Source organism: Coregonus lavaretus, assembly GCF_964263955.1.
Source record: "Coregonus lavaretus genome assembly, chromosome: 12".
In the NCBI taxonomy this organism is placed as follows: Eukaryota; Metazoa; Chordata; class Actinopteri; order Salmoniformes; family Salmonidae; genus Coregonus; species Coregonus lavaretus.
The window spans coordinates 3,661,340-3,673,261 of record NC_139999.1 but is presented as its reverse complement, the minus strand read 5'-3'; the positions used below and the strand labels follow the sequence as shown (position 1 = coordinate 3,673,261).

The window sequence follows — 11,922 nt, the reverse complement described above, 5'->3', positions numbered from 1 at the left end:
CCCTGATACCTCATTGCCACGCGCCTTATCTGTTCTTAAAAAGTTTGGATCAATCTCAGGGTACAAGCTGAATCTAGGCAAGAGTGAGCTTTTTCCTGTAAACAAGGCTGCTTTAAAGTGCTCTTTTACAAGCTCTCAGTTTAGGATTGTCCGGGATCAATTCACCTACTTGGGAGTCAAAGTGACAAGGAAATATTCAAATCTGTTTCAGGAAAACTTGGTTGCTCTAGCAGACAGTTTGAAACAATCTTTTGCTTTTTGGAAAGCGCTACCTCTTTCTCTTATCGGAAGGATTAATGTCATTAAAATGAGTGTGTTGCCCAAATTTCTATATTTATTTCAATGTCTACCCATTTTTATTCCAAAATCTTTTTTTATTTCACTGGATCAAACATTCATGCATTTTATTTGGGATGGCAAGGTACCACGGATTGGTAGAAAACATTTACAGAAGCCTAAGTCATTGGGGGGTTTAGCTCTACCAAATTTTCAGACATACTATTGGGCTGCAAATTTCAGAGCCCTTCTGTACTGGCTGCAGACTGATCCTACTGGCCCTAGACCAATCTGGGTCCAGATGGAGTCTGAATCGTGTAAACCTGCTGCACTTTCTTCTGTGTTGTGCTCGTCTCTCCCAGTGTCCCTTGGCAAAAGGTGTGTCAACCCAATTGTAAAGCAGTCTCTTAAAATTTGGAATCAGTTCCGCTTAGCCTTTGGCCTCCGAGGCTTTTCTCTATCAGGCCCAATCAATCAGAACATTTTATTTCCTCCATCTTTGAATGATGGGGCTTTTGACATCTGGCACTCACTAGGCCTCTCCTCACTAGCCCAATTATTCTTTGATGATACATTTGCCTCTTTTGCTCAGCTACAGGAAAGGTTCAACCTCCCCCAATCCCACTTTTTCCGCTATCTCCAGACTAGGAACTTTGTCAGAGCTAACACACCTGAATTTCCCCATAGGCCTGTGAATACAGCTATAGAGAGCATCCTGGAGCTGAACAAGCTTCCTAGGGGCGCAATTTCAGATGTATATGCAATCATTCATGACTTACAGAACCCTTCTTTGGTGCCTTTAAAGACTCGATGGGAAAAGGATTTGGGGGAGGAACTTGGGGAAGACACCTGGGAATCTGTGCTGCGCAGGGTGCATTCGTCCTCTTTTAGCACTAGACACAGCCTCATTCAATTCAAGGTGGTTCACCGTATCCACTGGTCTGGGGCCAGACTTGGAAGAATATTCTCTGATTTTGATCCTACCTGTGTCAGATGTAAAATTGAACCGGCCACACTGTTGCATATGTTCTGGGGCTGTCATAAACTGTCAGGTTTCTGGGAATTAATATTTAAATGTTTCTCTGATATATATAACACTGTTATAGATCCCTCTCCCCTTACAGCCCTTTTTGGAGTACTGCCCATAAGCACCCCCCTGTCAAGAATCCAGTCGGACACTGTTGCTTATACAACTCTTTTAGCTAGACGGCTAATACTACAGAACTGGAAGATGGCAGCTCCCCCATCTTATAAATATTGGGTGAGAGATGTGTTGTGCTCTCTGAAACTAGAAAAAATTAAATTCAATTCACGTGGGAACCCCAAACTGTTTAATGAGGCTTGGGCTCCATTCCGGTCTTACTTTAAACAGTCCATCCTCTGATAGCATTCCTATTAAAACCAAAATAAGTCTGTATTTGACCTCCCTGTGACTTAGGGGTTGGATGAGCATTTCTCTGTGTTTTTTTTCTGGGGTGGGGGTGGGGGGCATTAAGGTTGATGTCCTTATTGATTGTGACCTGCGGATGCCCTGTTCATCTCGCCCGGGCAGAGACTAAGGTGTGAGCTTGTTTTTCCCAGTTATTTTAATTTTTTAAATTCTGTTCACGCCTACATAAAATTATCAATATTCATTTTTTATTTTTAAAGCATTGTAACTTTTTATTTTTGGTCCAGTGGATGATTGGTCTGTGGCCTTGACTGTCTGTGAGTGGTTGCATTTCTCCACCCCATCCCTTAACTGTTTACAGGAACAATGGTGAGGTATTTGCTCTGTCCCTATACTATAGATTGCCCTTTAACCTTTTGTAGCCTTCTGCCTGGTGTGTTTAACTTGTCTAAAGTATGGTATCTTTAAAGTTATTATTATTTTTTTTTTTTTTTATATGTATTATTTGTATTTTTGTCTAGTTGAGTATATTATTTATATTGCTTTGTCTTGTCTGTGTGTGTGTAAAACTTAATAAACAGAGTTCTCAAAAAAAAAAAAAAAAATGATATTTATCCATTCAGTTCCCCTTGTCCATCTTCATCCAGATCAGGAACAGTCAACAACGGCATCTGAGTGTTGTCTCCAGGCATCCCTCTCCAACCTATCTCAATATCATAGCTTTCTCAAAGGTCAGTAACAAATTACAAACATCACACACAGTGCTATCAAAGCTGCCATTAAATCTGAACCATCACTGCCCCTACTGGCCTACCTGATCTTGCAATCAAGTCTTCGCTGACTTCCAGCTCCTTCAGATATACCAAATGCATCCCTTATATTCTTCAATGCATATATAACCCTAGTGATAATATCTGAACTATCTGGACTCAAAGTATAACTAACATTATCAATAGGATCTTCCCAAATGTTACACCATACCATGGAAAAAGTCCCCCCTTCTCCCTTAGACTCATCCTTCAATGATAGACTTGAAGACTATGACATGCCTCCATGTCTTTTCATCCTATTTCCAACCCTAGATTTATCTGTGTCCGGTGCTACCCCTCTTTTAATGGTAGAAACCTCATATGGAAGCTTCAACGTTGACATGTAACAACCTCCTATCCATCCATAGGGTAAGAATATATATGCTTTATCACCACAAACCCTCAAAATATCTCTAAAATTTCCCATAGTTACATTACCAGGCAAAAGCTAATCTTTTAACCATCAAAGTCCTGCTCTTCTTACTAACTGGTACATAAAAAGTAACCTATTTCTCATTACTACCCTTAAGGTCATGCCTACCCAAAGTTATCATATAATCATCACAATCTGATATTCCCATAAACATACCCCTTACATCATATGTTTTATTAGAACAAAAACAACTTTTAACCCTCAAATGGTTTCATCTCAAATGCTTCAGGGTTTGCTGTTACCTGATTTTTCTTCCCATCTAACAAATGCACACAAGTTAATTCACTTAACCCAATAACACCTAAACCTAGGCTTAAACAAATGTTTTGACAACAACATTATTTTATCGGTTACTGATTGTTGCTGATACCACAGTCATGACAAAGCATAAAATTGACACATACTTGATAGAGGTCGAGCGACCGTCTCTAATATGTTTGGTGCTGGAATTCTCACCAGACATGGACCCTCAAGATTCCTCACTGATCTTACAGAATGAGCTGTTGGAACCAAAGATTCCTACCTGCTATCTTTAATTTTCACAACAGAAGAATCAAACTACATGCATTTAATTTCTCTCTTCCCTAACGAGCGGTACTGATCAGATACCTCTCCTTGTCTGTCATCAAAATCAAAGACCTCATCCTGTACCTCCATGATGAATCTATATTCTCTCCACTACTATCTGTTCTCCTATTTTAACCCTATTCGTACTATCATTGACAGCACTCTCCATCCGTAACATAAACCCCTGAGTCCTTCTTGCTACCCCCTTTAATTTCAGAAAAGTTGTTGTCGGTGTCATACTTCCCACATTTGTTATTGCCATCGTATCATTAATCCCTTCCAAAGTTACCATTAAAGTAGTTGATTTAGTTGATGTATCAACACTCTTAACTATTTCTAGTGCGAAAGTTGCCGATATCCTATGTGTATTATCTACTGTTGGAGTGTCTACTGTAATAATATACTTCCTGAACTCCTTTGGTGACTGTGGAAACTTCAACAGATTTCAAATCTTCCATTATAAGCGTCACTTTACGAATTACATAGCCCTTTAACCAATCATTCTTAACCGGAACAAATTCTAATGCTTGCACTAGATAAGTACACATATATTCTCCCTGACCTTTCTCTGTAACATTACGCAACATAAGTGAACAGTCACTCATAACCCTCTTCCAAACTATACCTCCTTTGATTAGGTGCAACAGCTTCTACTCTTGGTCCTGATAACAATACTTCTTCTCCATAATTATCTCTCCATGTGGGAGGAACGTCCCCATCCTAACCCTAATAAGTATTTTTCCTCTAAAATTGGTGCTGGAGCCATTGGCTTCCTTATAATCAAATGCGATATATTTATGGCTTTAATAACTATCAATGTTGAAAGAGTTAAATTGCTTCTCACTGTTGTTTTAATAGACTGACGTGTTAATGTCCTTATTGTTACTTCATCCATTTTCCCCAAAGCTTTGAAGTCTTTGCTTGTACTTCCATCTATCACCACTAGTGTCACTTTTTCCACTCTCAGTCCTACCTCTAATCCCTGACTTTCAAACTTTTGATTATAAAAAATACACCTATAATTACCTTGATCTTCCTACTCTAAAATGTCCTTCACCACTGCTCTCTCTCTCTCTTACTACTAACTTTGAAACTTAGCTTACTGTCTTAGAGTTCCTTCAACCTAGTTCTCCTAACTTTTTTGTCTAATCTTTTCTCCTAACCTTTAAAAACCTTTTCCACTGATGTATTCATAAAATCCCTTTACCACCAATTTTTAGAATATGTGATTGGGAAAGTCCCCACCTGCTTCTGACTTCTTTACACACAGACTTGACAAACGACTAAACACCTTTTAGCCTAGCCTGAAATCTCTTAGTGTAAGAATGTAACCCAGAATAACAGTCACCCCTTTTAACTTTATTTTCCAGACAGATTGTCTAATAGGCAGTCTAATAGATTATCATCCTTCCTATGATATTATCTTTTTAAGCAAATATGATTCCCAAAAACCCTACTTTTTAACATCCTCTACCAGACAGCCATTTAGTGTACATCTTATTGTACAATTCAATTTAAACAATGCATCTCTTCCCAACAATGCAATAGGTATATTTTTAGTATGTCTATTTTGATTTCTCTTTGAGTTCTATAGCAGAGCTCAATTGGTTCCTTAAGAGTAATTAACTGTTTTACTACCTCAAATCCCTATCCTAATTAGTTCATTTTACATAGTGAGATGTTTAACCTCTTTAGGCTGAACACAGATAAAAGCTTTTCCACTATTCACCATTACTTCTCATAGTCCTCTGGTTTTACTTCAATTGTTAGATATTTTCTCTTCTTCTCTAATCGATGCTATCAGCTGACACCCCCCTTTGTATCTTCTAGGCTCTAGAATCCTTAGGGTTCACCTGGAGAACAGGTGATCTTGACTGGCCCCTGTATCTTCCTTAAAAATGTTCTCTGTTGTTTCCTCCTGACTTGTTGCACTCACAGGTAAAGTAACTAATCTGTCCACAATTATAACAGTCTTCTGAAAGTTGCTGGAAGTGTAGCTGAAATCTTCCTCCTCCTTCTATTTCTTCTCGTCCTCTTCCTCTCCAATTCTGTGTCTGTCCAGAAACTGGCTGTGGATATGGAACACCTGGTACCCCCCTTGGCTGGTACAATTGCATTTGATATTGTTCAGTTGAAGCTGTAACAGTGATTGTTGATTTGGTTCACTCTGATTCTTCATAACCAAAGCTTCTCTTCTCCTTCTTCTTCTCCAATTCTTGGGATCCTTTTCTCAGCAGTTTCTCCTCTTCTAAACTATTCGCTTTATCCAGGCATGATAAGCATCGGTCTATATCTCCTTCTATTTCTTCTGTGCCAGTCCTTGTAGGATAAACTCCTTTTGAATACACAGCACCTTCAGTCTCCTCTTTATCGCTGTCTTCATCTGAACTCGAACCTCATTCTTCTCTTAGTTTCCAGACATCTCGGTTTTTCTTACTTCTGGAGTTTTGGATTCATCTTTCTGGTCGTTTCTGCTTGTCCTCTATCTATTATTCGTTCATCTTCATCTCTGATGCAATAATCACCCTGCTGGATGATCACTGGAAGCTGAGGATAAGCATCCCTAAGCTCTACTTCCTTCTCATAAGGTGGGGGTCTTTTTGCTGAATCCGTATGTGAGAAAGGTATACTGACTTTTTTCACATTTTCACATTTTAGTCATTTAGCAGACGCTCTTATCCAGAGCGACTTACAGGAGCAATTAGGGTTAAGTGCCTTGCTCAAGGGCACATCAACAGATTTTTCACCTAGTCGGCTCGGGGATTAGAACCAGCGACCTTTCGGTTACTGGCACTACGCTCTTAACCACTAAGCTACCTACCGCCCCAGCTAAGCTACCTGACTTCTGCGCTTAGTTTTTCTATCGCCTTTCCTTCTTTTAGCATTTTCTCTATACCTCTGTTTATCTTATCGCTGGACTCTTTTATCAGTTTTTGTTTGAGAATGAAGGGCAACTTTTGTTTCATTTGCCGGATAACCTAGCAATACTCTTAACTAAAGGATTACCATTTTGTATTATATCAACCGGTGTAATGACTTTTTATAGCCTTGATGTCGTTTTTCCCCATTGTAACAACCCTTTTATATTCCTTTATCGTGAATTATTTTATTTTTAGACTATATAGCCTATGGCTTCCCCCCTTCAATTATTAATATAAACCTAAACAACCCAAAAAAAAAATATTTTTTATAAATCAATTAAAAATCATGAATAATTAAAACAAATTTTTATTCCTATATCCTATGTCACCAATTTATCAATTAGTGGTGGCTATCTTACCACAACCCATCAAATGCAAGTAGTCAACTTCAGACTACAATACCCATAAACAAAGCCTGTAACCTTACAACACTACAATTCCCATAAATTCCATTGTTTAATATGCACCCAAGTATCTTAATTCCAGAATAATGTCAGTACCTGATTTCCAACCGAACTGTAATCCAGCCCAGTGATGCACAGAGACTCCAAAATGCAAATTTTATTCAAATCAGTATTTGCCAAGCCTATGTGAAATTGTCATAACATCACATATCCTGTTAGGGGAAGATTTTGTGAACTAGCCTGATATCTGATCCGATCCTCTGCCGCGTCACGTGATGTCACGTCAGCACTTCCTCTCTCTCTCTCTCTCTCCTGTCGTATCGTCCTATTGCTCCTCTCATATGACAGAAGAACAGAGACACAGGAAAAGATTTTAATAGTTAATGCAATACTGAGTTACTTCAACCATATTCAACATTCCCCCACTCATATTCGCTTTAAGACTTAATTTAATTCATTACGTATTTTATTTTAATCCGTCATTTAACTCAGGACTAAATAGATCGCTCAAAAACATTATTTTATTTTAATCCGTCATTTAATTTAATTCATTATACTCCGTCACCATATATCTAATGTATAAATTCACGACATCTCAACAAATAGTTTCATGTTCAAACACCAGCCGCTTTAAAACTATAAGATTCGTGTTAAAATCTCTCCTATTTGTTCCCACGTCTGTGTCTCCCTGTCTCCCCCTGCAGTGTAACAGATGTGTTGTTTAGTAAAATCCCACGCATGCGCGATACATTCAAAAATACTTTTTCACCGTGGAAGGGAGATTCTTAGATCTCTCCCCAACCCCAAATAGACGGTTAACAGTCCTGCTGTACCTCCGTTTCCCCCTCATAGTCAAACAACATTTAACAGCGCTCACAAAACATAGAACCGAAATTCCACATACAAACATAATTTAAGAGGCTTTATTACCATCGCAGTGGACCTCTACGGTCACATGTTAGCATGCAGCATATTAGCATTTAGCCTTAGCATTTAGCCTTAGCCTGTATGCACCATGTAGCATAAAAACAATGCACCTGACATTGCGTCTTTAATTACTTTTTCCTTTGTCCTAACTTTAGGCTGCCGTGAGTTCTGGATATTTTTATGTGAGCGGTCCCCCCCAAGCAGATATCCCGTCGGACAGAAGATGGGCAAGCAACCCCCACTAAATCTACAACCAAACTCCAGTCATGACTGACTGACTGACCTGTTACCCATAACGCGTTACCAGGATTTTATGGCCCACCATGCGGTCGCCTCGTTTGTTCCGAGGGCTTTATCAAATCCTGCAATGTCCTAACTTGTATACATATCTTGGCCCCGATTGTTCTTGACTTACTATTCAAGCAACACATCTCTATAAACAATCCATAAGCTCTACCCACTTTTGCGCTGTTTTTAAATTTTTTATAATGATTAGCCAGACCCCCAGTTATCAGCAATAACGCCACACGAGGCACGGTCGTATGGTACATTTCTCCAGTGTACAATCACATAGCATCCAAACTAACAACCTGTGAGGAAAACTCACCCTTTTCTGGCACTTCAGACCGAGTTAGCTTGGCGGCTGAATGAAACAGAGGAGAGATGCAGACCAGCCCCACGTTGGGCGCCATTTGTCGTATCGGGTGAATGGTGGCAATTATTGCTGATGAACAAAGGAGTCCGCTCATACTGAACTTGGATCATAAGGTTTATTCATATCACAAGCTTCAGCATAAGTGACAGATGTCATGACATCCGGAGAGCGACGCCTCAGAATGGCCGCTCTGCCCTTCTTCTTCGTTTAACCCCTACTTATAAACAATGCAAAAAGATGGGCTCCCTCTTCTGGCCAATCACCAGTCTCCCCTGTCTACAACACACTTCCTGTCTGTTGTATGTGGCGTTACACTAAAACATTCCCTCTTGATACTAAAATTAACGTACTCTCTGGTTCCACTTAAAACATTTAACAAAGGCATAATCCCAATACACGACACCCCCATAACTTACTACATTTGCACACACTGTATATATATTTTCTGTTGTATTTTTGACTTTATGTTTTGTTTTACCCCATATGTAACTCTGTGTTGTTGGTTTTATCGCACTGCTTTGCTTTATCTTGGCCAGGTCGCAGTTGTAAATGAGAACTTGTTCTCAACTGGCTTACCTGGTTAAATAAAGGTTAAATAAATAAAATAAAAAATAAACTGCTACGTTAATTATCCTAACCTGCTGCGTAAATTCTTCTAACCTGCTAGAAAAAGTCAATTCCGGTTATAGCTGTATCGAAGTGACGTGTTTTTAGGGAATCTCATATGCAAGAATGCATACAAGGTTCTCTGAAACATGATTGTGACAGAGAGCGGTTTCAGTTTTACTGCACACACCAAAACCAAGGACAGCGGAACGTTTTGGGGTTGTTTTCTGTTTTCGGAAATAGTAGTGTAGACTGTGCAGTGTAACACCACCAACTATATTTGGCTTCCATAAACAGTTGGATATTGGACAGTTACTTTCCTAATGTAGTAACACCACCAACTACAACGACGCCAGGACAGCGGAGTCACTGACCACCTTCCTGAGACACTTGAAACCCTACCTCTTTAAGGAATACCTGGAATAGTATAATTTGTAAGTCGCTCTGGATAAGAGCGTTTGCTAAATTACGTAAATGTAAACTATATTTGGCTTCCATAAACAGTTGGATATTGGACAGTTACTTTCCTAATGTAGTGATAAAAATAAGCAATTTCACAACTCGAAGACAGAGTTCTTTTAAAGTAGATGTATTTATTTACCAATAAATAGAACTCCAGTATAAAAACATGCACTTCAAGTAGAAAAGCTAAATAAAACAAGTAAAATGAGGATAAACAAATACCATTTCTCTGATATGGGGGATTGGAAATGATGCAGACAATTACATTGATAGAAGCCACAATCTAGCTGCAATATTAAAGCTGATCTACCCCCTAAAATGTTGTAATAAAAACATTTAAAAAATACACTTCCCTTCTTGCAGTTATAAACCTTTTGTCAAATGATTAAAAATAAATTATAAACATTGTTCACAGTATATTGTATTGTAAACGGCACACATTGTGCAGGTCACAGTCTCTAACCTTCACCCCTCTATCCAGCTATCTATCCAGCTATCTATCCAGCTATCTATCCAGCTATCTATCCAGCTATCTATCCAGCTATCTATCCAGCTATCTATCCAGCTATCTATCCAGCTATCTATCCAGCTATATATCCAGCTATCTATCCAGCTATCTATCCAGCTATCTATCCAGCTATCTATCCAGCTATCTATCCAGCTATATATCCAGCTATCTATCCAGCTATCTATCCAGCTATCTATCCAGCTATCTATCCAGCTATCTATCCAGCTATCTATCCAGCTATCTATCCAGCTATCTATCCAGCTATATATCCAGCTATATATCCATCCATCAATTCATAACTTCCTTTATCCTTCTTTCATCCTCATCCTCAATCCATTTAATATATTTTCATCCTCATCCTCAATCCATTTAATATATTCTTTCATCCTCATCCTCAATCCATTTAATATATTTTCATCCTCAATCCTCAACCCTTTATTATTAGTATTATTATTTAACCCTTAGTTAACTGACAACACATATCCAAACTCAAGCAAACCTAAAGCATATGAATCCTTGTGATTGGTTCAACCTTGCTTCGTTATGGAACATCCCCGGTCGGTCCTGTTTTGTGCATTAGCTTCATTACTCAGTGAGTCTCTCCTACTCTGAAATGATAGAATCCAGTCTTCTTTTCCCTCTGCTCTTCGTCTTCTTGGTTTACAGTACTTTGTGCTTCATCCTCCTCAGGAATTTCTGTAGTTTTAGCCTCAGGCCAGAGTGCCCTGATGGAGAGCTAGAGGACAGGAGAGGAGGGAGAAAGAAACAGAGCAGGCAGAGAGAGAGAGAGAGAGAGAGAGAGAGAGAGAATGACAATTTAGTCATTTAACAGACGTCTGAACCTAAGAAGGAAGCTGTACTAGCTGCATGATACGATCATAAATACGATCATCGTAAGGAAACCGTCACCTAAAGTAATATCGCAGTACAACAATACAACTGACGCAGAGAGAGATCAAGACAAATAGATATAGCCATACAGAAAGGGAGAGAAGCCGAGATAGAGAGAAAGAGAGATACGAGAGAGAGAGAGAGAGCGAGAGAAAGCAGGGAGCGCAGCAAAAGAGAGAGAAAGAGAGAGTGATAGCAAAAGAGAGAGAAAGAGAGATACGAGAGAGAGAGAGCGAGAGAAAGCAGGGAGCGCAGCAAAAGAGAGAGAAAGAGAGAGTGATAGCAAAAGAGAGAGAAAGAGAGATACGAGAGAGAGAGAGAGCGAGAGAAAGCAGGGAGCGCAGCAAAAGAGAGAGAAAGAGAGATACGAGAGAGAGAGAGAGCGAGAGAAAGCAGGGAGCGCGGCAAAAGAGAGAGAAGAAAATAAGTGGAAAAAATCAGAGAGCAGAGGAAGGTTTGTAAATCAGTCTGTCCGTCCATCCACCTTCGCTTGGGGTACTCACCATTCATACTGTGTAGTGGTCTGTGTCTGTCTGTTAGCTCCCATCCACTCTTTCTCCTCTTCCTCCTCCTCCTCCTCCTCCTCTTCCTGTTGTCTGTCTAGTATCTGGTCCCAGATCTCAGTGTTAACCCACAGCGACCCCGACAGGGTGAGGATGGGCCCGGTGCAGGTGATCCAGCGGCACAGGGGGCAGCGTACTGTAAGCAGGCCGCTCTGGAGACTGGACATGGTCTGCAAGCACGGCCCACAGAATGTGTGCTTACAGTGGAGCATCCGAGGGATCTTCTCCGTGCGAGAGTAGGGCTGGAGGCAGATGCAGCACTCCATGTCCTCGCTCGTCAGACCCATGGCTAGCTGGCTGGTGTGCGGATGGACGGACGGATGGATGGACGGATGGACGGCTGGAGCACAGAGGAACTCTGGACGGAGAGTCAGTATCTGGGCAGGAAGACGTGGGGTTTAAACGCTGGTTTGAGGTCAGTTTTCCCCTTGTGGTTTATTAAGGTCCTGGTTTGGATTTGATGAGGCTGAGCTGATCCTAGACCTGTGATTAGGAGCGTCGGTCAGGAAG

General features: G+C 40.1%; 1 protein-coding gene across 1 annotated transcript; it reads right to left on the bottom strand.

Annotated features, from left to right (window-relative positions):
- Positions 1-9,568: 9,568 nt before the first annotated feature.
- On the bottom strand, positions 9,569-11,922 carry LOC311138068 (uncharacterized protein). Its single transcript, XM_084172720.1, has 2 exons — positions 11,353-11,922; positions 9,569-10,694 (listed from the first exon to the last, which is right to left on the bottom strand). Exons 1-2 carry the CDS (start codon positions 11,697-11,699, stop codon positions 10,619-10,621), a joined length of 423 nt encoding a protein of 140 aa, XP_084028846.1. The 5' UTR covers positions 11,700-11,922; the 3' UTR covers positions 9,569-10,618.

Coding starts and splice junctions, on each gene's coding strand:
- LOC311138068 (XM_084172720.1), bottom strand. CDS start 11,699: ATGGGTCTGACGAGCGAGGACATGGAGTGCTGCATCTGCCTCCAGCCC. Junction 10,695..11,352: donor ACCACTACACAGTATGAATG/GTGAGTACCCCA, acceptor CCTGTCCTCTAG/CTCTCCATCAGGGCACTCTG.